Here is a 26084-nt window from a genome sequence, read left to right on the forward strand (position 1 = left end):
CATTCGTCCATCAAGTCCCTCCCGGCCCCTCTGTGTAGGCACTTGGCAAGGAGCCTAGCAGTACCTCCCACCATTGGGGTTCTCATGTATTGAAGACAGACTGCGAGGGAGCAACTTTGAGAGCTGGGGGTTGGGAAGCCTAGACTCATTACTCCTGCCCACTGCTCGCCGCTGTCACTGCGGGCCCCAGGCCTGCCACCTGCTCGTCCTTGCCCAGGTTTGCCTCAGTGCTTGATTCACTCCCTCACCACCCTCCGCCACCCCTCAACCCTCTCAGCCCAAAGCCACTGCCCATCTACACCCGACTCCAGCCCCAGGTCTTCCTCCAGCAGCCAGACGCGGCGACGCGCAGCTCCGCGGAGGTGGCCGGCGCGGCCAGGGCCCGGCGAGCCGCCGCTGGAGGGCAGCCGCCGGCCGGCCTCCCCACGCCAGCTCCACCCCAGGCCGGCTCTCCCCGAAGAACTTCCCACACTCCGGCTCCAGCGCGCGCGCGCGCGGCGCGATGACATCGTGGGAGCAGCCCGCGTCAGCTGCCTTTCCCACGAGGGCGGGAGCGGCCGCTCTGCGGGCAGAGCTGGAATATGGCTGGCGTTCTCCGATCGCAGGCTGCCCGAGCCCGGGGGAGACTCGCGGGGGCTCCCTGAGGGTGGGCGGGGGTGGGGACAGAGCGCGCGATCCGCGATTTCGAGGGCCAGCAGCGACTCGGGGCGGGCAGAGGCGGGACCGAGGGCGGGGCGGCCGCAGCCTCCGCCATTCCCCGTTCCCTCCCTCCCACCCCCCGCCGCAGTGCACCACCTCCCCGCCCCCCCTTGTCCCCCACCGCGCGCGCTCCGCCCGCCCCGGAGCCTCGCCCTCCGCCACGATGAGCAAATGAGCGCGAGCGAGGGCATGAAATTTAAATTCCACTCAGGGGAGAAAGTCCTGTGCTTCGAGCCTGACCCCACCAAGGCGCGAGTGCTGTACGATGCCAAGGTGCCGCCGCGGAGGGACAGGGAGGAGGCGCGGGTCGGGGACCCCGGGACGGAATGCGGGTGTGGGTGCGGGTGCGGATGGCGGCGGGGAGAAGGGGAAGCGGCCGGGCCTGGGTGCTCCCTGCCTGTGACACCTGGGCCTGCGCCGCGCCGCGCGGAAGGCAGGGGGCGTTCGCGGGCGCCGCGCTGGGGACTCGGGGCAGGAGTGCTTCCGCTTCCGGCCGGCGTACGGGACTGCGCACGCGCGGCCCGAAAGCTCGCGTCTGAGGTGTCGCGAGGTTTTCGCCGTGAGTCGCGGTGTGCACGTGACCGTAGCGTGGGCTGCGTGTCCAGGAAACCGCTCACGGAATGGCGCCTTAAGTCCCTTCGTCCTGCGCGGAGCGCCTCGTGGGCTCCCGTGTGACACCGTGACCGACCGACCCAGGTCCTAATCCACAGCGCCGCCTATCGGCTCGCGACGTCATTGTCCTGGGGCCACAGTCGTGCTTGGGACCCTCCCGTAGGGTCCAAGGGCTAGGGTGACCCAGTGTTATCTTCCTTTAGGGCCTTTATGTTTTCCATCTCCAAGGCGCACCCCCTGCCCATCAGGGGGCTCGCGGGGGTCTGAGTCACATTTGTAGCCCCTCAGGTCTGGATGGCGAGAGGGAGTGGGCATCGCAGTCTGGTGGTGGGTTTGGCCCGGGGTCCCTGGTGCGTCCGAGCAGCGCTGCCCATTGGGGGACTTACCAAGGACCCCGGGTTCTGTGAGTTATATTTTAGGGTTCCGCCCCGGCAACCCTTGTCTCTGATTTCCCTCCTCCCTCCCCGCCATGAGTATCCCCCGGGGTGACACGCCCCATCATTTGCCCCAGATGTTCCCTCTGGGGACACCGCTGGAAGGGCTGGGGCTCGGGACACAGTGGAGCTGGAGAGACTACAACTCCCAGAGGCCTCAGGGCTGCAGCTCTCCTGTCTGGCCAGGACTCTTCTTTACTGACAAGTTGGCTGGCCAATGGCTTTAAAAGATGCACCCAGTCCCGCACTCAGAGACCAATCACGGGGAGGTTGGAGGGATGTTTCCTTTTTTGAGGCATCCAGTCAGGAAAAAAATGGAATTGAAAGGAAAAATGTTTCAGCACAGCTCGCGGTCTAAAAAAGGAGCGAATACTTCCTTTTCTTTTCAAAAAAGGTCTATGATCTAGTTTTCCTGATCTAGCTTCCAGTGTTCTGTATATTCAGTCATTTGTGGACAATATTTTCTGGTTTCAGATTGTGGATGTTATTGTTGGGAAAGACGAAAAAGGCAGAAAGATCCCAGAATATCTAATCCATTTTAATGGTTGGAACAGAAGGTGAGTGTATTTGTTAGACCTGACTGGAAATTGATCATCTTTGCAGCACAGGAACGTTGGGTTTTGTTAAGTTTTAGAAACACTTGTAGAAAAGTTTCATGTCCTATTTTTGCTTTTTTAAGTCAAACTTTGCCTATGCAGAAGAATGATCACTTTTAAGTTGGTTCTATTTGAGTTCTCTGTGGGTAATTCGGGGAGCCCCAGTTGCTTCTATGTCTAAATGAGTTCCTTTTTCAGTTTGTTTGCATTTTTTTGTGATTTTAAAATATTTAAATAGTTTTTCAAAATGTAAGTCATTCTGGGACACTTCGTTCCTGCGAGGTGCTTTTGGCACTTGTTTTATAGCGAATTAACATACTGAATTTCATATCCTTTTTTGTTTGTTTTGTAGCTGGGATAGGTGGGCAGCTGAAGATCATGTCCTCCGGGATACCGACGAAAATAGGAGATTACAGCGAAAATTGGCAAGAAAAGCTGTAGCTCGCCTGTGAGAATTCAACAATCCTGACAAATGGGTTTTCTCTTAATGTGTAGAATTTGTAGGATATAAAAGTAAACATATGACAAGCGTGGTTTATTATGCAATTTGACTTATTAAAAATGTGTCAGCGAAGAGTGTCTGTTGTAAGTAACTGCTGTGTTTTCCAAGCGGATGTTGTCTATGTAGTAGTATCATAATCTGAAGTGGAGATCACCATTTATGTTCTAAAGCTGAATTATTTGTCAGATGCTTAAGAATCTTGGTTGTTCTCTCTTGCTTTTTTACCTCGAGACCCTTATCAGTCAACATCCAAATTTATTTCATTCGTGTGTTTTTCTGTTTTCCAGAAGCACAGGAAGGAAGAAAAAGCGCTGCCGATTGCCTGGTGTTGATTCTGTCTTAAAAAGCCTCCCCGTTGAAGAAAAAGATAAAAGCGATGAGAACTGTGAGTGGCCTGAGTTATTTTCTCTGGTTAAATGAACTTTTGCCTCCCAGCCAGCATGGCTCAGTGGTTGAGCGCCGACCTATGAACCAGGATCCTGGTCACCGGTCAGGGCACATGCCCGGGTTGCAGGCTCCATCCCCTGTAGGGGGCGTGCAGGAGGCAGCCAATCCATGATTCTCTCTCTTCATTGATTTTTCTCTCTCTCCCCTCTCCCTCTCCCTTCCTCTCTGAAGTCAATAAAAATTTATTTAAAAAGTAATAATAAAAGAACTTTTACCTAGTTCTTTTATACCTACTGCAGGACTGAGGGGGGAGGGATCATTGAAATTACACAGGGAAAGGTTTTTAGCTCATTACATATGATATTTGCCCCTTTCGATTTTGACAAGTAAGTTAGCAGTCGATAAAATCATAATTCGTCCTCATCAGACATGCTTCCGATCGCTGCCTTCTCGGCCAGTGTCTATACTCATTCCTCAGGAGTCCATTCCTATGGTACCTCCTGGGCCTGAGCCTCACTTTCCACAGCAGATAACCATGGGATCCTAGATGACTAAACACTTTCAGATCATTGCCTTTATTTCTTTTTCTTTTTTTAAAATATATTTTTATTGATGTCAGAGAGGAAGGGAGAGGGAGAGAGAGAGATAGAAACATCCATGATGAGAGAGAATCATGGATTGCCTGCCTCCTGCACGCCCCCTACTGGGGATTGAGCCGCAGCCTGGGCATTATGCCCTGCTCCGCAATCGAACCTGGGACCCTTCAGTCCACCGCAGGCTGACACTCTCCACTGAGCCAAACCGGCTAGGGCTCAGATCATTTTCTTGGGTGTGTTTTACGTTCATTGAAATCGGTGTTCTGTTTTTCAAAATAAATTTCCATTCTGAAAGGTACGATATGTGCGTTCGGCGTTTAAAACGTATGTAGGACTGCAGCTGGTGGATACCGGCAGTAGGCCACACCCCGCCCTGAGGAACTGGAAGAGCTGGGAATTGGCTAACCCAGGGTTGCTTGGTGTTTGTGTCTCACCTAGCTGTAAGCACTTCCTCTGGTGACAGCAGTGAAGACAAGGATGGCGCAATAAGTGAAGAAAGTGACATTGAAGAAAAGACGGAAGTGGTAAAGGTTTCATTGTGAAAACTCTTTGGTATTGATTTTAGTGGTAGAACTCTCCAGTCGCGAATCATTGCGTAAAAATACATTTTGAACCAACTCTTATAAAGCTGCACTTCCTGTTTAATGAAAAGTAACTCTCGTCTATAGTCACCGTCTGGCCCCCTCAGTGGCTCCTTACAGCCAGAAAGTATTGGCACGAGTCATGGTGACCTCTTACTTTGCAGTGACATTGTGAACTTGGTTTTGACAATGGTGACTGCTTGTAAATGCTATGTGTCAGCTTAGCATCTCCTGCCTGCCTTCAGTCCTACCTGTGAAATGAAATGGGGAAGAAAGCAAGCATTTGCAATGCGGTTAGTGTCCTAAAGCGAATGAGCGTGGCCTTGAATGCGCTTGTCAGCAGAACACGTATCATTACCGGGGGAAATGTGGAGGATTAACTGGCTTTGTACCATCGAGGCTTGCAAGTGTTCGTCCTCTGGCTATGGACTCCCCTGCTGTTTTAAGGCGGTTAAAACTACGCAATTTTCATGTCGCAGAAGGTCGGACTGGAGTCGCGCAGGAAGAGGGCGATGGAAGAGAGAGCAATAACTATAGACATCCCCGACGTTCTAAAGAAGAAGCTGGAGGACGATTGCTACTACATCAACAGGAGGAAGCGGGTACGTGTGGGGTCTCCCAGAACCTGCTCCCAGAGCCCAGTCCTTGCGAACCTTGGGGCGATGAAACCTCCGTGTTAAGTGGGATACCGAGTCAGGTTTCACGGTTATCTGACAGTAGCGCCCTGCTGCTGATTGCATTCAAGTGGACACGGTCTTTCCCACCCAGGCTGCCCCGTAGAACCCTCTAGGGCAGTGATCGGCAAACTGCGGCTCGCGAGCCACATGCGGCTCTTTGGCCCCTTGAGTTGTTTTTGTGTTTGTTTTTTATATATTATTGATTTTTTTACAGAGAGGAAGGGAGAGGGATAGAGAGCTAGAAACATTGATGAGAGAGAAACACCGACCAGCTGCCTCCTGCACAGCTCCCTCCTGGGGATGTGCCCGCAACCAAGGTACATGCCCTTGACCGGAATCGAACCTGGGACCTTTAGTCCGCAGGCCGACGCTCTATCCACGGAGCCAAACCGGTTTCGGCGCCCCTTGAGTTTTGAGCAAAGGCCAGCTTAGGAGTACCTTAATAATTAAGTTAATAACAATGTACCTACCTCTATAGTTTAAGTTTAAAAAATTCGGCTCTCAAAAGAAATTTCAATCGTTGTCCTGTTGATATTTGGCTCTGTGGACTAATGAGTTTGCCGACCACTGCTCTAGGGAGCTTTGCAAAGACCTGCTGCCTGCACTTCCACCCAGAGGGTAAGAGGACGTGGGCTCTGTTGTGGTGGGGGGGGGGGGGCAGTGAAACTAGCCTGCGAGGCCCCCCAGGTGGTTCGAATGGATCACTAACATAAGACTCACTGCTCGCGTTCATTTAAAAAATTAATGCTGTGATGTACATGGTGATGCGATCGGTACACAGAAACCCATCAAAGAGCTTCAAAGTGTGTTTATTTAAAAGATTCTTTTCCCACAGAGTAGGCTTGCTTTTTGAGTTTGGAAAGCGATGTAGAAAGACCTCCGTTGGCTGGAGTAGGTGGCCGATCCGGTGGGATGTGTGCAGCAGCTGTGTGTCCGTTTCTGTTGACAGTTAGTGAAACTCCCGTGCCAGACCAACATCATCACGATCTTGGAATCCTACGTGAAGCATTTCGCTATCAACGCCGCCTTTTCCGCCAATGAGCGGCCCCGGCACCATCACGCTATGTCCCATGCCAGCATGAATGTGAATTACATCCCAGCAGAAAAGAAGTGAGTGGGGGACGGGGGTTGGCATCGGATGGGTCTCTGTGTGTGTAGCAGAGAAGTGACTTTTATTTAGAAGAGGTAACACTGTCTCCATTTCAGCATTATGAATTCGTTTACTATGTCACTTAATATGCAATTTAATATCAAAATGTGTTTGTTTTTTAAATATTTTTTTAATATATTTTATTGATTTTTTACAGAGGAAGGGAGAGGATAGAGAGTCAGAAACATCGATGAGAGAGAAACATCGACCAGCTGCCTCCTGCACACTCCCCACCGGGGATGTGCCCGCAACCAATGTACATGCCCTTGACCGGAATCGAACCCGGGACCCTTCAGTCCACAGGCCGACGCTCTATCCACTGAGCCAAACCGGTCTCGGCAAAATGTGTTTTTTTTTTTAATGTTCAATAACTGCATCTGGCCTGGATGCAACGCCAAGACCAGTTTGTTCAGTGATCTAAGTTAGGGAGGTAACGGTTGAAGCACCAGCATGGCAGTGAGGATCTGATCCAAGCTTGTTTACAAACATGCCTTTATTCTGGCCTGAGGAACCGTCCCCTTGGTTGGCCTCAGTGCCCGCGTCTCAGCCGGATGGAGTCGGGTCGGACACGTAGAGTGTTCGAGTTCAAACAGGTGTGAGGCCTTCGTGGGTCCCGCCCCTTCCGCCCGCAGTAATGGGGGTCTGTCCACCTTCTGCAGCACAAGCTGCTTGGGCTCCTTGGGGGCCCCTGAGCGCATGCGTGTGGTCAGTGTCGGGGGTTCAAATCACGCCAGACTCCCCGCGCTTGATATCACAAGCCAGTGTTCCCGCTGAATCCTTGGTTGCTGGTGGCATCTCCGGATGCATTTTGTTCTTCAGGTGTGTGGGTGGGGTATACCGTGTTTAAAACTCGGCCTTCTTCCGAATGGACAGCCTCGGGGTGACATTTTGGCAAGTTCCGTGTCTCGCGTCTCTGATCGCTGCTTTTCAATCCTTCCAGCGTTGACCTTTGCAAGGAGATGGTGGATGGATTAAGGATAACCTTTGATTATACTCTCCCATTGCTTTTGCTGTATCCGTACGAACAAGTTCAGTACAAAAAGGTGACTTCGTCCAAATTTTTTCTTCCCATTAAGGAAAGTGCCACTAGCAGCAGTAGGTAAGTCCCAGCATGGAGACCTGGGTTGGATTTTGAGCGGCTCTCCCCCTCCCCAAGAGCAGCGGAGTGAGGAGAGCAGGCTTGGGGGGTGGGGGGGTGGGCGCGGGGGATGTGGGTATCAACGTAGCTCCCTCGCTTGCTGGGTGTGGGACTCGGGGAGGTGCCTTCTGAGCCTCGCTCCCGCTCCCTGGAGCAGACACTGTTCAGGGAGGAGGCTTGTGGCCTTCAAGTCAAGGTTCCTGGCCTTCTGCGGGGCTGTGGCACCGCGTTCGCTGACCAAGCACGCCCACATCTCTCTTCCTGGAGGGACACAGAAGTCCCCGACCACACGTCTGTCCCATCCGCACAAGCTGCGTCTCCCTCGTGCCTCTCCTGCGCGGTCTGTCTCGTGATGGCCACTCGTGCATCCCCTCCTGCCTGCTCACCCCCCTGCCTTTGCCCCAGGACACTCCCAGCTTCCCCTTGCCACCTTTCCCTTCCTCCTCTCCTCCCTTCGCGGCTCCTGCCTCCTGGTTCTCTCGCCGCCTCGTGGTGTCTCTTCTCAGCCTGGCTTCCTCTCCTGTTGCTGTCCCCGCAGGGCAGAGGCCCCCAACAACTCCCTGGGGACCTGCGCCGGTGTCCCCAGGCCCTACCCCGAACCTCCAGGTCCCAGTGTCCCCGGGGCGCTGTGAGGTCCTGCAAAGGTGCCCCCGCGCCGGGGCCCACGACACCGCGCCCTCTCTCCCGCAGGAGCCAGGAGGAGCTCTCGCCAAGCCCGCCTTTGTTGAACCCGTCCACCCCGCAGTCCACGGAGAGCCCGGCGGCCGGGGAACTGGCCACCCCCAAGCGGCGCAAAGCGGAGCCCGAAGCCCTGCAGTCCCTGCGGCGCTCCACGCGCCACTCGGCCAACAGCGACCGGCTGTCCGAGAGCAGCGCCTCGCCGCAGCCCAAGCGCCGGCAGCAGGACGCGTCCGCCAGCATGCCCAAGCTGTTCCTGCACCTGGAGAAGAGTAGGTCCCTTCCTGGGCACCGGGTCCGGCCAGCGGGAGGCTGGCTGAGGATGGGGAGGCCTTTCCCACAGCCCGGGAGCAGCTGGCAGAGACACCAGCCCGCTCGGCTCCAGCTCGGTAGCTCCAGCATGTCAGACTTGCAGCTGGCGGGCCGCATGCCTCGCTTATTTATTTATTTATTTATTTTAAATATATTTTATTGATTTTTTACAGAGAGGAAGGGAGAGGGATAGAGAGTTAGAAACATCGATGAGAGAGAAACATCCATCAGCTGCCTCCTGCACACCCCCCACTGGGGATGTGCATGCACCCAAGGTACATGCCCTTGATTGGAATCGAACCTGGGACTCTTCAGTCCACAGACCGAACTCTCTATCCACTGAGCCACACCAGTCAGGGCATGCCTCGTCTATTTAAATGAGGCCTGCGGGCCGCGAGTTTGCCATGCTTGCTGTGGCTGGATGCTTGGTGCGCCTGGATTCGCTCTGGGTCACAAGTCAGTGATCAGTCACTCCCCATTCCCTCCCCTGATGCTGGGCGCCCACCACTTGCTTGCAGCCCCTATGGGTTTGCCACTGGGCATGAATGGCTACCAATTGAATCATACAATATGTGGCCTCTTGCCTGCGACTCAGCATGAAGTTTTCCAGGTTCATCGTGCTATAGCTTCTATTAATAGTTGAGTCCTTTTTTTTGGCCAAAGAATATTCTAGGTGCTGTCTTATAATAGGAGGGTCTTATTGCTAGAGATGGGGAAGTCCTCTGCTGGGTCATGTCTTCCAGCACTTTCTCCTCCCAGCCATGTGATTGCTGAGTGAATAACTGACATCTGTTCCTTCCGAAGAAACACCGGTGCATAGCAGATCCTCCTCGCCTGTCCCTGTGACGCCCAGCAAGGAAGGCAGCGCGGTGTTCGCCAGCTTCGAAGGCAGAAGAACCAATGAGATCAATGAGGTAGAGAGCGCGTGTCTGCTGCTCGCCCCGGCGAGCCTTTGGTGGTTGCTTAAGCCCTGCGGCAGGAAACGGGGTTTCCTCAGAAGCCCCTGTTGCTGCGGCCATGAACAGGACCCTTCGGGTGATGTGTAACAATGTGTTCTTGGGTTTCGAAAATGAGAACGTTGTTGCACTTACATGTATCTTTTATCTTAAGAAACTGATAGGGCTGAAACATGAGTACACTAAGTCCTCACTTGGCGTCAAGGACAGGTGCTTGGACTTGAAGCAAAACAACATACAGTGAAACCAGTTTTACCACCGGCCAATGGATATAAACAAGTTCAATTCCTGGCATCTCATCAACATTGTAACGAAATGATGTGATCCGAGCACCTCCTGTATTTTCAGGGTTTTTTTTATATATTGATTTTTTTGTTTGTTTTTTAAAAATATATTTCTTTATTGATTTCAGAGAGGAAGGAAGAGGGGGAGAGAGAGAGAAGCATCAATGATGAGAGAATCATTGATCAGCTGCCTCCTGCACGCCCCCTACTGGGGATCGAGCCTGCAACCCAGGCATGTGCCCTTGACCAGAATCGAACCTGAGACCCTTCAGTCCACAGGCCGATGCTCTATCCACTGAGCCAAACTGGCCAGGGCAATTTTTTAAAAATATATATTTTATTAATTTTTTTACAGAGAGGAAGGGAGAGGGATAGAGAGTTAGAAACATCGATGAGAGAGAAACATCACTCAGCTGCCTCCTGCACACCCCTCACTGGGGATGTGCCCGCAACCAAGGTACATGTCCTTGACCGGAATCAAACCGGGGACCCTTGAGTTCACAGGCCGACGCTCTATCTGCTGAGCCAAACCGGCCAGGGCCTGTATTTTCATTTTATAGAATAGACATCAGAACACTTTCTCTGCAAAAGGCCAGAGAGTAAATATTTTAAGCTTTGGCCACACAGTGTCTGACAAGACTGCCCAACTCCACAATGGCCATAGACACTGTATGAACGAATGAGTGCGCTGTGTCCAGTAAGACTTGAATCGCACACAAATTTGAATATCAGGTCATTTCCATATGTGATGAGACGTTGTTCTTTTTTTTTTGCTATTTCCCCAACCATGTAAAAATACAAAATCCATCCTTCATAACATTAACAGTCATCCCTTTGAGGGCATGCTGTGTGTCCGCATTATGCCAGGCCCTTGACCTAAATTACCCCATATTCTTACCTTGCACTGGGTTTCCGTTTTACAGATGGGGAAACTTCATTTTATTTTTTTAAATCTTTATTGTTGAAGTATTACATACGTCCCCTTTCTAGCCCACCCCTCCCCCCTGCCCCCTGCCCCAGGCCTTCACCACCCAATTGTCTGTGTCCATGGGTTATGCATCTATGCATACAGGTTCTTTGGTTGATCTCTTGCTACCCACCCAGCCCCGGGAAGCTTCTTTCTAAAACTCTCTCTTTAAAAAAAAAAAAAAAAATATATATATATATATATATATATATATATATATATTTTATTCATTTCAGGGAGGAAGAGAGAGGGAGAGAGAGACAGAAACATCAGTGATAAGAGAGAATCAATGATCGGCTGCCTCCTGCACGCCCCCTGCTGGGGATCAAGCCTGCAACCCAGGCATGTGCCCTTGACTGGAATTGAACCTGGGACCCTCCCGTCCGCAGGCGGACGCTCTATCCACTGAGCCAAACCAGCTAGGGCTAAAACTCGATTTTTAAGGCCACTTAACTGATGTAGGCAGTGAGTGTCTCCAGGATTCAGGAGATGTCTCAGGCCCGCAGGCTGTTCTGTGACTGTCACCTGGGGCGGGATTTCCTTGTTTCCGGCGGCTGGGGGCAGGTGACTACCAGGCAGAGAACATTTGGTGATGGAGGGTCAGCAAACTTGCTGTAAAGGGCCAGATTGTAGGTATTTTCAAGGTTGGCGTCTGTTTTCACTCAATTCAGAGGGTCAGATTAGCTTCCACAGTGAATATAACAGCAGCAATTCCGGGATTTTGGAACAATAGAAATATTACTCGAAACATCTTTGGGCTCTTTTTTTACTGCTTCCTTCGCGAATACAGCAGGATTTCCAATAAAGGAAAAGCGCAAAATGACCTAAGTAGTTACAGCTAATTTATAGGTAGTAGCTGTTGAAAATCAGGAAGTCAAATATTTCCCTAATCTAATTTTAAGTCTTCTCTTCCACAGTTTCATTTATTTTTATAAGCTGATATTTATTTTGATAGTGACATATTTTTCCCTCTAATTTATTATCATAATTTTCAGATGATTAGAAGTATCTCCCTGTGTTGCCAAGGAAGTTGGATCCTCCTGTGATTGATTTAAAAGGCAAAAAGGTTTTGAAAAATTATAGTAGAAAACTATAATATGTGTGCTAGTACATAATCTATATGGAAAACATATATGTATATCTATATCATAATTCCACCACTAAAAAAAACACGAACATTAACATTTCGGTATATACTTCTTGATATTTTTCCCTATGTATTTACATAATAATTCTACACAATATTTTATATTGTGCATTTTTTTTTTTTTGCAAGTGTTGTGTTGAACTTCATTATTTTGTAGCTTGATCCTCTTCAGCGTAAAAACACATTATATGCTCCTATGTCCTGAGATCATGCCCACAAAGAACTCCATGGGCAAGTCGGAAGGCTACCTTCAGAACTTCCACCTTGTCAGGAAGTTGTCACTATTTCCTCCCTTTCCTGGTCCAGCTGTGGAGCAACTCCTGAGGTGCCAGCGGGCCGGCAAGCGTGGGGGTGGGGGTGTGACACGTGATTGGGCACAGAATGGCAAAGCGCGGGGATTTCTGCCGGGACTCCGGATGTTGAGACTGTTGGTAACGGAGTGTTAAGATGCAATCACGAAGCGTTCCATTTGTGCCTTTCCCAGGTCCTCTCCTGGAAACTTGTGCCCGACAGTTACCCTCCAGGCGACCAGCCGCCTCCTCCCTCGTACATTTACGGGGCACAACACTTGCTGAGATTGTTTGGTAAGAAATCCCGGTCCCGCTTTCTTCTTCTTCCTCCTCCCCCACATCCCCCCCCTTTTTTTTTTTTTTGCTTTGATTTTAACACACTTGTTAGCTTATGTACATCTTGTGGTAATTTGGGGTCTAAGAAAAATTACTGAAAGGTACCTCTTTAAAAAAAAGGCCCTTAATAAATCTTACACTCCCTAAAAATTATATTTGTAATATTTGTACTCTTGCTGTGCCTTTGTGTTCTCTCAGAGTTCTTAGTTTTGGGTGATAATGTAGGTGTTCGTTTCAGATCAAATAGGGATAAACAGACCCAGACGATCCTTGGGTGTGTCCTACCCGTTGCCAGAGTCTGCCCATGGTAAATGGTTTGGCTTCTCTTTTTAATGCAGTGAAACTTCCAGAAATCCTTGGAAAGATGGCCTTTTCTGAGAAGAACTTGAAGGCTTTACTGAAGCACTTTGATCTCTTTCTGAGGTATTTTTCTTACTTTGTCAAAAGTTACCTCGACTGCCTTCTATCTGACTTTTCTGAATGTCTCTTCAGCAGATGTGGAAGCCAGCTCTGATACTTAAGTAGTAGCAGGATTCCCTAAGTATCGTTAGTTCTAACTGTAATTGTAATAGAGGGGGCTTCTAGCTATTTCCTTTGTCCATAATTTATCTGCTTTCTAAATCAAGGGTGCTCGTTGTATGGAGGTAAAATTTTTGGTGTCACTGGAAGAATCCAGGTGGATAACCTTGTGAGAAGAAAGTTGATTTTGCCCGGCCGGTGTGGCTCAGTGGTTGAGCATCGACCTATAATCATGGTTTGATTCCGGGCGGGTCAGGACACATGCCTGGGATGCAGGCTCGATCCCCAGTGTGGGGTGTGCAGGAGGCAGCGGATAAATGATTCTCATCATTGACGTTTCTGTCTTTCCCTCTCCCTTTCTCTCTGAAATAAATACATACATACATACATACATATATATGTATATATGTGTGTATATATATATATGTATATATACATATATATATGTATGTGTGTGTGTATATATATATATATATACATGTATATATTTATTTTAAATATATTTTATTGATTTTTTTTACAGAGAGGAAGGGAGAGGGATAGAGAGTTAGAATCATCAATGAGAGAAACATCGATCAGCTGCCTCCTGCACACCCCCCACTGGGGACGTGCCCGCAACCAAGGTACATGCCCTTGACCGGAATCGAGCCCGGGACCCCTCAGTCCGCAGTCGGACACTCCATCCACAGTGATTAAGATTGATAACTTAGTTTTTGTATTTTTTATGCTGGAGTACCTTAAGTATTAGACTTTTCTTTATTGCAAGTACATTAACTTTAATATTAGCATTGACAGGTTGGATTTGGGGGTTTAAAGTTAAGATAAATGACTGTTGTGGACATTGATATTGCGCATTTCCTTTTTTGCAAGTGTTGTGTTGGACTTAGTTATTTTGTAGCGTGATCCTCTTTTGTGACTGCAGAGAGAGGCATTTCCTTCACCTGATAGAGCCAGTCATTTTAGCACATCATAGGACCATTTACTCCACCTCTACTCCCCCGTCCCCACCATGCTGTGGCCCAGCTCTCTGGCTCCCCCACCCAGATGTCTGTTGACCAGTTCCTCTCCTTGGCGGTCAAGGCTGCCGGCATCCTGCTCACCCAGCTTGTCCTATTTCTTCCTTCTCTTGAAGCTCTTGCCCCAACCTGCAAGAGCTAATCAGGTACCACAGAGTGGGGAGCACTCCAGCCAGAGAACTGGGTCTTGGAGTTTTTAAAAGATACTTTCAAGTAGCCATTTCGAATAAAGGACCCATGAGTGAAAATAGACATGGTAACATTTTATTATAAACAAGTTTCAAAATTATCCTCTTCCCTTCCAGCCTCCCTGTCAGACAAACCCACAATTCCCTTTGGCATAAAGATGTTGTAAGCTGAGCCCTGGCTGGGTGACTCGGTTGGAGCATTGTCCCATACTCGGAAAGGTTGCGGGTTCGAGTCCTAGTCAGGGCACGTACCCAGGTTTCAGGTTCAATCCCCGGTTGGGGATTGTACGGGAGGCAACTGGTGAATGTTTCTCACATTGATTTTCTCTCTCCCCCTCCCCCTCTCTCTCTCTAAAAATCAATAAACATATCCTCGGGTGAAGATAAAACAATATTTTTGTAAGCTGAAAGCAATTAATGCCAACCAACTCTGAAGAGATAGCTATAAGTTAGCATAGCAAAGACTGCTAATTTTGAAGTATGCCCCAAACAAAATAGAAATTGGGATTTTAGGAAGTAATTTTAAAAGATTTACAAATAAATATAGTAATTGGTTTTGAAAATGTATCCAAAGGCATCAACTAGAGCAGTGGTCGGCCAACTGTGGCTCGCGAGCCACGGTTTGCCGCTCTGTTGACTAATGAGTTTGCCGACCACTGGGCTAGAGAATCAGTGGACTCATTAGTTGCTGTAAAAAGGATACAGTCAAAGAAGGAAAAGCCCACTCCTGAATGAATTTTGGCTCGGTTTTTACTGAAGAAGGTATTGCAGAGGTTTAGCCCTCCACGGCGAAGCATGTGACTTCAGAGTGGCATCTGTGTCTTACAGACTTGGTCAGACATCCATGCCCGACATAAGTCAGCCTTGCTTATGTTTTGGTTCTGTAAGCTGGAACTGGAACACTTCCGGCGTGACAAATTAGGACCCGAAGTCCTCTGTACTCGCTGTCCCATTCAGTTCCGGTGTAACTTGGCCCCTGAAAGCCTTGTGAAGCTCTCAAGTGACACTTGCTGAGTTTATAATCTATTTTTTTAGAGTTCGTTTCTAAAACAGGAAAAGGAAGAAATAGTCACTGAGGCCTTTTTGCACGGAAGTGTTTAGATAATCAAGGCTGCCACCTAGCGGGGTGTAGGTCTGTTTCTGTGTGTACACTTGACTGTGAAAGGACTCTGCTGAAGTAGTAATTAACGTAGAAGCTGCATATGTGCAGTGAGAGTAATCAGTGCAGTGTACAGAAATCAAGATTAGATTAATTTTTCTTCCTCACACCAAAAAAGAGTGACATGTGAGAGTGGTCAGAAGTTAAGATTTCACTTGCTAGTATGTAAGCCCTTTGGTAATCACTGGAGCCATTTCTTCTTTTTCCAGTTTTGTTTGTTTGTTTTTTTTAATATATTTTATTGATTTTTTTACAGAGAGGAAGGGAGAGGGAGAGAGAGTTAGAAACATCGATGAGAGAGAAACATCGATCAGCTGCCTCCTGCACACTCCCTACTGGGGATGTGCCCACAACCCAGGTACATGCCCTTGACCGGAATCGAACCTGGGACCTTTCAGTCCCCAGGCAGACGCTCTATCCACTGAGCCACACTGGTTAGGACTCTTTTTCCAGTTGGTTTTTTTTTTAATTTTATCTTTATTGTTGGAAGTATTACATATGTCCCTTTTTTTCCTCCTTTGACCCCCTCCAGCCTGCCCCCCACCCCTTCCCCTCCTCCCCAGGCTGCCCTATTGTCTACATCCATGGGCCATGCATACTAGTATATGCACACAAGTCCTTTGGTTGATCACCTCCCACCCACCCCTCCTTCCCCGCCTTCCCCCCGAGATCGCGCACTCTGTTCCATGTCTCCAGATCCGCTCCATTCATCCGTTTATTTGCTTCATTAGCCTCCACATACGCGGGCGATCATGGGGTACTTGCCTTTGTCTGACGGCCTGCCTTTCTCCTTGCAGGTTTTTAGCAGAGTACCACGACGACTTCTTCCCAGAGTCCGCCTATGTCGCCGCCTGCGAGGCGCACTACAGCACTAAGAACCCCAGGGCGATGTACTAGCGCCCCAGTGGAGAGCTGGGGAGCCCCGGTGGGAGAGGCGATGCCCACCCTCGGGGGGCACTGGCAGAGGCGGGCCCAGTTATTTGAGTTATTCCATACTGTAGTGATTTCTGTTCCGTAGTACTTTCTCGATGCCCGATCAGCCTCTGACATCTGACCGCAGCCACTGCACGCGTCCCCTGTGGCGGCAGGAGAGGGCATTCCGTGTCCCCAGTGAGATGTCCGGGGAGGTGTGCGCAGGTCCGGCTGTTTCCGTAGGCATTGGCGTTATTAGCAATAACCACCTTTTTTTTTTTTTTTTTAGTTCTTCGTTAGCACTAAGCAAAATTGTTTTTGCAAACTTGGGATTCTTAGATGACACTGAGCAACTCGAACAAATCTGAGTCTTGCTCGGACACCGCAGAGTAGTCCCCACGTATTTTAGAAGGAATTGCTGCCCGGCCAGCTCCTTTCCCGGAGAAGCTGATTCCCGGTGATCTAAAGAGAGCGTTGCCTGACTTGTTTGAGATGTCCCGGCCCTGCCTGGTTGTGTCATGTGACGGTTCCCGTTCTGTGAGATGTTATTTTGGAGGTTCTAAATAAAGCCGCGCCCGTCTGGTTGGGAAGGGAAGAGCGAGGAGAGAGTTTCCGGTCTGGCCTTGTCCTCTTTCTTCATTGCGAGGAGCAGGAAGGTGACTTCTCGGCTCTGAACTTCCCCTTCTGTTCTGTTCGCCTTTGTTCCTTGTTAACGGCCTCGGTTTCCTCGCCTTGGATGTCGTGTCGCTTGGCGGCAGGGCTGGCAGGCGGGCACCGGAAGTTGGGGCAGCTCTTGGCTGTCTTGTTGCTGCAGTCCGGGCTGCTCGGGGGTCAACCCGTTTATCCCCTGCCGTCCCGACCGGCTGCCGGTCCCTCACGTCCCCCTTCTGATCCTCATCGCAGTCTCTCCCGGGCCTCACAACACCCAGTGGCTGATAGTTCAGTCACTCGCCCGCCAGGATGTCTTAGAAAACCCTAACTCGATGGGAGGGATGCGGTCCCATTCCAGCCGTGAGGATAGCGCTCGCCTTGTTTTGTAACTCAGCTCCATTGTCCTTAATTTCCAAAGGCCACTCACTGGCAATGAACAAGGGCCACAGGGATTTTTTTATTATTATTATTGATTTCAGAGAGGAAGAGAGAGAAAAACATCAATGATGAGAGCGAATCATTGATCGGCTGCCTCCTGCACGCCCCCTCCTGGGGATCAAGTCCACAACCCGGGCATATGCCCTGACCAGGAATCAAACCGTGACCTCCTGGTGCATAGGTCAACGCTCAACCACTGAGCCATGCCGGCCGGGCCACAGGGAATTTTTTTTTAAATATATATTTTATTGATTTTTTTTACAGAGAGGAAGGGAGAGAGAGAGAGAGAGTTAGAAACATCGATCAACCGCCTCCTGCACACTCCCTTCTGGGGATGTGCCCGCAACCAAGGTGCATGCCCTTGACCTGAATCGAACCTGGGACCCTTCAGTCCGCAGGCCAACGCTTTGTCCACTGAGCCAAACCGGTTAGGGCGGAATTTTTTTTTTTTCCAATTGGTAAATGGTTTCATCAAAGAAACTTCTGCATATACTGACCAGTGAGAATCAGAACCTCTAAATCGGAGTCGACATCATCTTAGTGCACGTTGTTGCTAAGTAACTCGGGTTTCCGTATCTGATCGGGAGTAGCTTTGGGGTTCACTAAGTACATACCGCGTGATGAAAAGCAATAAAAGGTCCATTGGCTTTAGGCAGTGTGTGTACAGCGGTGCCGAAGTGGAGTCGGTAACTCTTCATGGCCCGGGAAGGAACGGTTCCCCTCACGAGCATCTGCTCATAAGGATCTCCAATGAGATGAACACAGACTGCCTCGTGGAACATCTGTACAATCATGTATGTCGAGGTTACAGTTCATTCATTTTCTAACAATGAAAAAGGATTTTCTTCCGCCAAAGGCATTTCCGAAGCACAACTTCTCTGAAGCTGAGTATTTGCAGCTAGGTTGACTTAACTGTTGAAAATATCATCCCCCCCTTTTTTTTTTTAACATTATCTCTTTATTGTGTATTAACCCTTTGCACTCGCTTGCTTTTTTCTCGATTCCTTTATTCTACTCGGGATTTAATTTTTTAAATACCCCAGATTTTACAAAGCGCGGCAGTAGAATAAAAAACGGGAGTTTCTTTTCATACAAACTTATTTATTTGGATTTTTTTATATTTCAAATTATTGATACATTCAAAGAGGAATTTTAATCTCGACATCCGAGTGCAAAAGGTTAATAATTTTTCAAATAACTGGCCAGTTAACATATGATTTGAATGCCTAGACCAGTGGTCGGCAAACCGCGGCTCGCGAGCCACATGCGGCTCTTTGGCCCCTGGAGTGTGGCTCTTCCACAAAATACCATGGCCTGGGTGAGTCTGTTTTGAAGAAGTGGCGTTAGAAGTTGAAGTTGAAAAAATGTGGCTCTCCAAAGAAATTTCAGTCGTTGTCCTGTTGATATTTGGCTCTGTTAACTAATGAGTTTGCCGACCACTGGCCTAGCCCATCCTTATAAAAATTATACGTTACCTTCCTTTTGTCCATTTTTAAACTGTTACTTTCCTAAACTGCCAAGCCTTCCGTTAAGCGTCACACCCATTGCGTTCACGTTTTCCTGTAAAGGTGTATTGCAAATAATATTTCAGTCCCTTGAGCATCAGAATCTTATACTCAAAACCACTGAATTACACAATTTTACGGTGAATTTTATGGCGGGTGAATTACATCTCAGTTAAAACGGAGATCTAGGTATTGGCTATGGCTAAGCCTCAAGAAAAAGACACCGTGAAAGCCCATTTTTGAGAATTTAAAGGCTGTTGGACCCAGTATTCTTTCAGGCCTCACTGCCCAGGGCCGGCCAGCGTTCCTTTCCGCACTGCGCTGGGCTCGCACCTCCCCTGACGTTCAGGAAATCCAGCGCTGCCTTCACGCAGTTTCCTTCGTGAGCAAATGTGGACTTAGGTCCTCACACTTCCAAATTCTTGTGCATGAAGGGACATGGGACTAAGTACATACCACATTATGATGAAAAGCAATAAAAGGTTAATCAGTGGGTCCGTGACCTCGAAAATAACATGCATTAAGAATAATGCAAATCCTAGCCAGTTCATCTTTGTAAGTCTTCATGTTTCAGCATTTTGCAACATCCATCTTCATCCTTCCAGAAGGTCAGGAAGAAGCACAGGTAGTAAAGGGCTCGGCTGCGTTTTCCTATCGATTCCTCCTATTCTCACTCAGGTTTTACAGCCTCCCGGGGAATGACTGAGTAAGTCGTTTTGGAGATCTCCTGTGGCACAAGGTAAATTACCGCAGCCTGCAGTTCTATTTACTGCTCACTCTCCACCGTTGTAAAGGTGACTTGCGAGACGATTTCCCATCGTCAGCTTCTATTCGTTGTCCGTTGTTCTCCGGAAAATAATTTGGGCGGAGATGATTTGTGAGCTGAATAGAAACACACCTATTAGTGTCAGCAGGAGCGCTGTTTAAATGCGTGTGGGCAGTTCATAAAACAAAGTGAAACCTGAAAGTGCTGGACTGGAGGAAAGACCTAGTACGATGTTCTTTTGATATATGATAGTTCATCGGACCTTTCATATTCTGTAGCACTTCAAGCTTAACCAGTCATTGCACTGAAGCCCTTTATTAATGTGGTGGTCCAGAAGGAACCGTGGCTTGGTAGACAGATTGAGAAGTATTTCTAGCTGGGCCTGTGCGGCTCAGTGGTTGCACGTTGCCCTCTGAACCGGGGGGTCACTGTCTCTCTCTCCCTCTCCCTCTTTGACAGTGGTCGGCAAGCTCCCATTAGTCAACAGAACCAAGTATCAACAGTACAACGATCGAAATTTCTTTGGAGAGCCAAATTTTTTAAACTTAAACTTCTTCTAACGCCACTTCTTCAAAATAGACTCGCCCAGGCCGTGGTATTTTGTGGAAGAGCCACACTCAAGGGGCCAAAGAGCCGCATGTGGCTCGGGAGCTGCAGTTTGCCGACCACTGCTCTATCCTACCTAATAATAGACAAATATGCAAATTGACCGTACCTTCACTATGCCCACGATTGGCCAGGAGGCATGGGGGGGCGGGACTCGGGGTGGCCGGGGTGGCCGATTGGGCCGGCGGGACGCTGAGCTCGCGTCGCCAGTGGCGGCTCGAGCTCAGCGTCTGCGCCATGGCTGTGCTGCGGCACAAAAGGGGCCTCTGGGGCAGCGAGCTCACGTCCCACCGCGGACCATCAAAAGCGGGGGAGCTGGGTGCCTGTCCACTCAGGCACCAGCGATCAAAAGCAAAAGCGTGGGAGCTGGGTGCCTGTCCGCTCAGGCACCAGGCCTTTCAGAAGCCTCCGGCGGGGCGGAGGCTTCTGAAAGGCCTGGTGCACCAGCGGACAGGCACCCAGCTCCCCCGTGATCGAAAGCGAAAGCGTGTAGGGGATCCTACACGTGCATGATTCAATCATGCACTGGGCCTCTAGTGACATCAATAAAAATATATTTTTTAAAAAAGATTTGTTTCCAGCCACTATTTTAAAAAGAAAACATTTTGGATTTCACTAAAATTCCCTTTACCATTACCTGGATCTCTACCCCTGTCCTTTAAAAAAAAACAATAAATTTTAATTTATTAGAGAGAAGGAAACATTGATTTGTTGGCCCACTTGGTTATGTGCTCTGACTGGGGATCGAACCCACAACCTTGGTGTATTAGGACGATGCTCTTACCAACTGAGCTAGCCAGCCAAGGCCTACCTGTCCTTTTTCCAGAGGCTGTACTTGCCTGAGTTGAGGTGTGGACTCACATTGTACACATGGAACTCCTTGTTCTTGTATTCTTCAGCATGTTTTTGACATACACATAGGTGCATATTTATACACACAGGTATCTTACCTAATAATAGACAAGCATGCAAATTGACCGTACCTCCACTGCACCACCAGCCAATCAGGAGTGATATGCAAATTAACCCAACAAAGATGGTGGTTAATTTGCATACATAGGCGCCGAGTGACGGGCGGGACGCAGGCGTTTTGCCCTACCCCTGGTCTCTCAGGGCCTCTGGGCAGCATGGGAAGGTGGGGCTGGAGCGGAAAGAGGTGGCTCCAGGGCCTGAGTGGAAAGGGGCTGGGCCGGAGTGGAAAGGCGGTGCCGGCAGCCAGGGAAAGGAAAGCCCATTCTAGCACGAATCTTCGTGCATCAGGCTTCTAGTGTGTTTATATACCTGATATGTATAATACATACATATTTACATATCAATTCGTGTTTTTACATATATACACATTTACTCTCATCCTAACTGCTGTGTAAGGGCCTGTCACACGGCCCTATTAATTCCTCCATCATTGCTGGACAAGCAGATTGCCTCTACTCCCCTCACTAACAGCTGCAAAACAGCCCTTCTCCATCGTTCCTTGTGTCCAAACGCCAGTCTAGGCCAGACACCCAGCATTGCTGGATGGGCAGGCACATGCTTGTCACATCTTCTAGAGTCTCGAGTTACCCCATTAGACAGGGACCTGGCTTTATCAGAGTTTCTGGGTGTTAAGTTTCAGGGCAGCCATCTTGCGGGACAGATTTGTAACACAGGGAGCTAAGAAAAGAAAACCTGGATGCAAACTTGAAATCATTTTGAAACCTTCCACATTACCTCATCTCACACCACCACCACCCCAGTGTTTTATGCAGTATTGGGAATTGCTATTCGATGGGCTCAAAGAAATTACAAAAATAAGAAATGAATAAATTTGCCCAACTGGCGTGGCTCAGTGGTTGAACATCGACCTATCAACCAGGAGGTCACGGTTCCATTCCCGGTCAAGCGCACATGCCTGGGGTTTCAGGCTCAGTCCCCAGTAGGGGGCGTGCAGGAGGCAGCCGATCCATGATTCTCGCTCATCGTTGATGTTTCTATCCCTCTCTCCCTCCCCCTTCCTCTCTGAAATCAATTAAAAAAAAATATATTAAAAGGCCCTGACCGGTTTGGCTCAGTGGATAGAGCGTCAGCCCCCAGGTTCAATTCCGGTCAAGGGCATGTACCTTGGTTGTGGGCACATCCCCAGTGGGGAGTGTGCAGGAAGCAGCTGATCGATGGTTCTAACTCTATCCCTCTCCCTTCCTTCCTGTAAAAAATCAATAAAATGTATTTAATATATATATATATATATATATATATATATATATATATTAAAAGAATAATTTTTTTAATTTAAGAAAGATAAATTTACAGTGATAAAAAGCAGGGGAAGAGATAATGGTCTGCTACTTTGCTCACTTATTGGTTTCCAGGGCAACTAGTAATGACATGGAAAGGAGTTCATTGGCCATCCAAGGGATATTTCATATATGGTTTTGAACAGGGCAAACGCACTCCATTCAGTAGTTTCTGAGGGGTCTCGGATTTATTACTCAATAAGGCAACCCAGTACTTTCGGTTTTCTCAATGGAAAGGTCATTTGAAAACCTGCATTTTATCATGCCAAGAATGACATGGTAAATATACCATGCATGGTATGATCAAGGTTAGAGCAAACAATATTCTCTCTGGAAATAGGAGAAAACCACGTCTAAGCAGTAAGCAGCTAAATGCGCTTCGATTTTTGTCCGGCTGGTGTGGTTCAGCAGTTGAGCATCCACCCAGGAACCAAGAGGTTGTTGGTTGGATTTCTGGTCAGGGCATATGCTGGGGTTGCCAGCTTGACCCCCAGTAGGGGCGTGCAGGAGGCAGCCCATCAATGATGTCCTTCTCCCTTCCTCTCTCTCTCTCTAAAAATCAATACAAAAGCATATGTAAACATAAATAAATAAATGTTCTTAGATTTTGCACATCCCCGCTCAAAAGTGGATTAAAACACAAGAAGACTGTCCTCAGAATAAACGTGCTCAAAAAATTGTGTGTGGCCGAAACCGGTTTGGCTCAGTGGATAGAGCGTCGGTCTGCGGACTGAAGGGTCCCAGGTTCGATTCCGATCAAGGGCATGTACCTTGGCTGTGGGCACATCCCCAGTAGGGGGTGTGCAGGAGGCAGCTGATCGATGTTTCTCTCTCATCGATGTTTCTGGCTCTCTATCCCGTCTCCCTTCCTCTCTGTAAAAAAATCAATAATATATATATATATATATATATATATATATATATATATATATATATATATTTTTTTTTTTTTTTTAAAAAACTGTGTGTGCCCTCTGTCCTCTGAGCTCCTTCTAGACCAGCTGATCTAATAGGATGATGTCCACATGCCCGGATGGCTGTGGGTGTGTAAGCGCATTTGAAAGCTGCCTGCGGGTTTTCCATTTCTGACAGGTGCAGCTGCTCTCAGTTGAAGATTCTTACAACTGGCGTAAGAGTCGCTGGTTTGTAGAAGTAAAACTCCCATCATGCATTTTGCACAGAAAAATTGGGAGGAATGAAACGATTGGAAAACGACACCCGTGCCTTTAAAACTCCCAAGGCAGGCGGATCCCAGTCAGGATTAAAATGAGGACTAAGATTCGTGAACTAACCTCTCGCTCGTTCCGGAAATCACTCTGAAAAGGAACATCTGAGGCTAGTTTTTCAGCTCCGTCCTTCTTTAAGCTTTTTAGGGAATCAAGGCTCTGGTTTGGGGTCTAGACAGTGGAGTCTGTACCCTTGGGGGAGGTTCTATAACGAAGTTTCAGGGTGTTGCCAGTTTTGGGGTCTGCGCGCACGTGCGCCCTGGGCCGCTCGCTCCCGGTTCCGCCAGTAGAGGGCGCTGGAGAGGGACCCCCGGGCGCCCGCCTTCCTGCCGCCTGGCTCCCGCCTCCCGGCCCCGATGCCCAAGCTGCTCCCGGGGCGGCCTCCGAGCGGCGCCCCTTCTTCCCAAGTCGGGGCCTCAGCTCCAAAGGCCCTTTTCCAAAGCCCGGGGTCCCCCCCCCAGCCCCGCGCCCCTCCCCCGTAGGCATCCCATCCACGCCGTCGGGGCGCTGCGTGCATTTGCCAGCTGGCGTCCAGACCGACAATCAGAGTGACCCTCTCTCTGGTTTGGGGTGAAAATGCTTCTAGAAAGCCCTCGCACTCAGTTGTCGTTCATGAACTCGTCAGTGTCTTTGGCGGATTTTGACCTTTAACCCTTTGCACTCGCTTGCTTTTTTTTCTCGATTCCTTTATTCTACTCGGGACTTAATTTTTTAAATACCCCAGATTTTACAAAGCGTGGCAGTAGAATAAAAAACTGGAGTTTCTTTTCATACAAACTTATTTATTGGGATTTTTTTATATTTCAAATTATTGATACATTCAAAGAGTATAAAAAGAGCTGCTACTGATGCTAACCGTGTCGAGTCACACTCGACATCCGAGTGCAAAAGGTTTTAACTCCGGAATTCAGTGGTTCCCAAATGCTAGCGGAGAGGGAGGGGGTGCGATGGAGACCGGATGGCGGGCCCGCCCAGCCTCCAGTAGGCATCAGCTGGTCCTTTCCAGAATAAATTGGCCAAACCTGATCTAGCTCTTCCAATATATCGCAGCCATGCCTGCCTATTTCTCACATTTTCAGGAGCTGCTGTTAGGTCCACTTAAACACTCGGAATTTGAGAGGCATCCTCTCTCTCTCTCTCTCTCTCTCTCTCTCTCTCTCTCTCTCTCTCGATTATGTTTGTCAACGGTGATCGTTTTCATTTCTGTGCTTTTTCTTTCAAGAAATTTGCTCTTGGGTGTCTACATAATGCTATATTTTTCTGGTTTCTAATATTTATTTTATGCTTTCATTTTTTTCTTCATCCTACTTAGATTAAAAAAAACTTCTAAAATGTTAAGTGTAATTAGTAGTAGTATCAATATTATTAAGCAACAATCCCATTTCTCTGGAAATCATAAGATACTGATATTCTCAGTCCTACCCCCCCCACGCCCCCCCCCAAACAAAACAAGGTTAGACACCATAAGGCGCAGAAGGTGGGAGCACCGGGAACAAGCAGGAACACAGCCAGCATCCCGCCGCCCTCGCCAGCTGCCCGCAGCATTTGGAGTTTTTTCCTCTCGTCGCCTCTGGGAGGCGCCGTGCCCCAGTGGTTAGTGGAAGTCCCTCTGTTCTTTGAGATTGAAATTCCGTTTGCCGGAGCCCCCTTCTCCCACGCCACGGGAGGCTAAGCCCCTCCCTGCCCCGAGCTTCGGTGACTCCGAGGGGTCTTTCATTCTCAGGTCTGCATCCGTGTCTCCTCTCACTGCCTTCCTCTCCTTAACTCTCTTCGCTTGCCCTGGGAGTCCTCAACTTGGATCCCTTCAGCACTAGTCAATTACAAGCAGCCTCTCACCGGAAGACTGACTGACATTCAACATCTCTTTTTGGTTTCCATCCCTGTCTTTCTCCTGACCCGTTTTCTGTGTAATAAGACAAGTAGAGAGGGGCGGGGGGGAAGCTTTCTTCAAAGAGGAGATTCTTAAACCCCCGACACCGAGACGGTGGATGGAAAAAAGAGGTCTTTCCAGAGTTGCGTTTCTGCGCTGTAGCTTCTGCTGTCTTAGACGGCTCTCCGAGTCTTCCCTGTAGTTTAGAAGGTGGTGGGCATCCCACCTGCTCACACTGCCGTCTGAACAGAATAGTGTGTCTTGCTTTTAAGATCTAAAAGAAGCCCTACCTGGTTTTGCTCAGTGCCTAGAGCTGCGGACTGAAGGGTCCCGGGTTCGATTCTGGCCAAAGGCACATGTCCAGGTTGCAGGCTCAATCCCCAGTAGGGGGCGTGCAGGAGGCAGCTGATCCAAGATTCTCATCATTGATGCTTCTATCTCTCTTACCCTCTCCCTTCCTCTCTGAAATCAATAAAAAAATATTTTTTTTTAAAAAAAAGATATAAAAGAAGATGATGGAGTTGCTTGGTGTAGAACTATTTTTAAACATCCTAAAGTTTTGAAATACTAAATGGAACATCAAAACCTTGAGTTCATGTATGCTGTGTAATGACAA

General features: G+C 48.8%; 1 protein-coding gene across 4 annotated transcripts; it reads left to right on the top strand.

The window, feature by feature from the left end:
* Positions 1–814: 814 nt before the first annotated feature.
* MSL3 (MSL complex subunit 3) lies at positions 815–16747 on the top strand. Of its 4 annotated transcripts, XM_054720362.1 has the most exons (13): positions 815–972; positions 2220–2302; positions 2694–2789; positions 3131–3228; positions 4265–4350; positions 4887–5009; positions 6034–6194; positions 7175–7333; positions 8063–8322; positions 9167–9276; positions 12201–12300; positions 12681–12765; positions 16022–16747. In XM_054720362.1, exons 1-13 carry the CDS (start codon positions 871–873, stop codon positions 16119–16121), a joined length of 1563 nt encoding a protein of 520 aa, XP_054576337.1. In that variant the 5' UTR covers positions 815–870; the 3' UTR covers positions 16122–16747. The 4 variants fall into 4 exon arrangements, with proteins under 4 accessions (XP_054576337.1, XP_054576357.1, XP_054576348.1 ...); XM_054720382.1 differs by lacking the exons at positions 815–972; positions 2220–2302 and adding an exon at positions 1307–1395; XM_054720373.1 differs by lacking the exons at positions 815–972; positions 2220–2302; positions 2694–2789; positions 4265–4350 and having other exon boundaries at positions 3162–3228.
* Positions 16748–26084: the final 9337 nt, after the last annotated feature.

Source organism: Eptesicus fuscus, chromosome 1 (assembly GCF_027574615.1).
Source record: "Eptesicus fuscus isolate TK198812 chromosome 1, DD_ASM_mEF_20220401, whole genome shotgun sequence".
Classification (NCBI taxonomy): Eukaryota; Metazoa; Chordata; class Mammalia; order Chiroptera; family Vespertilionidae; genus Eptesicus; species Eptesicus fuscus.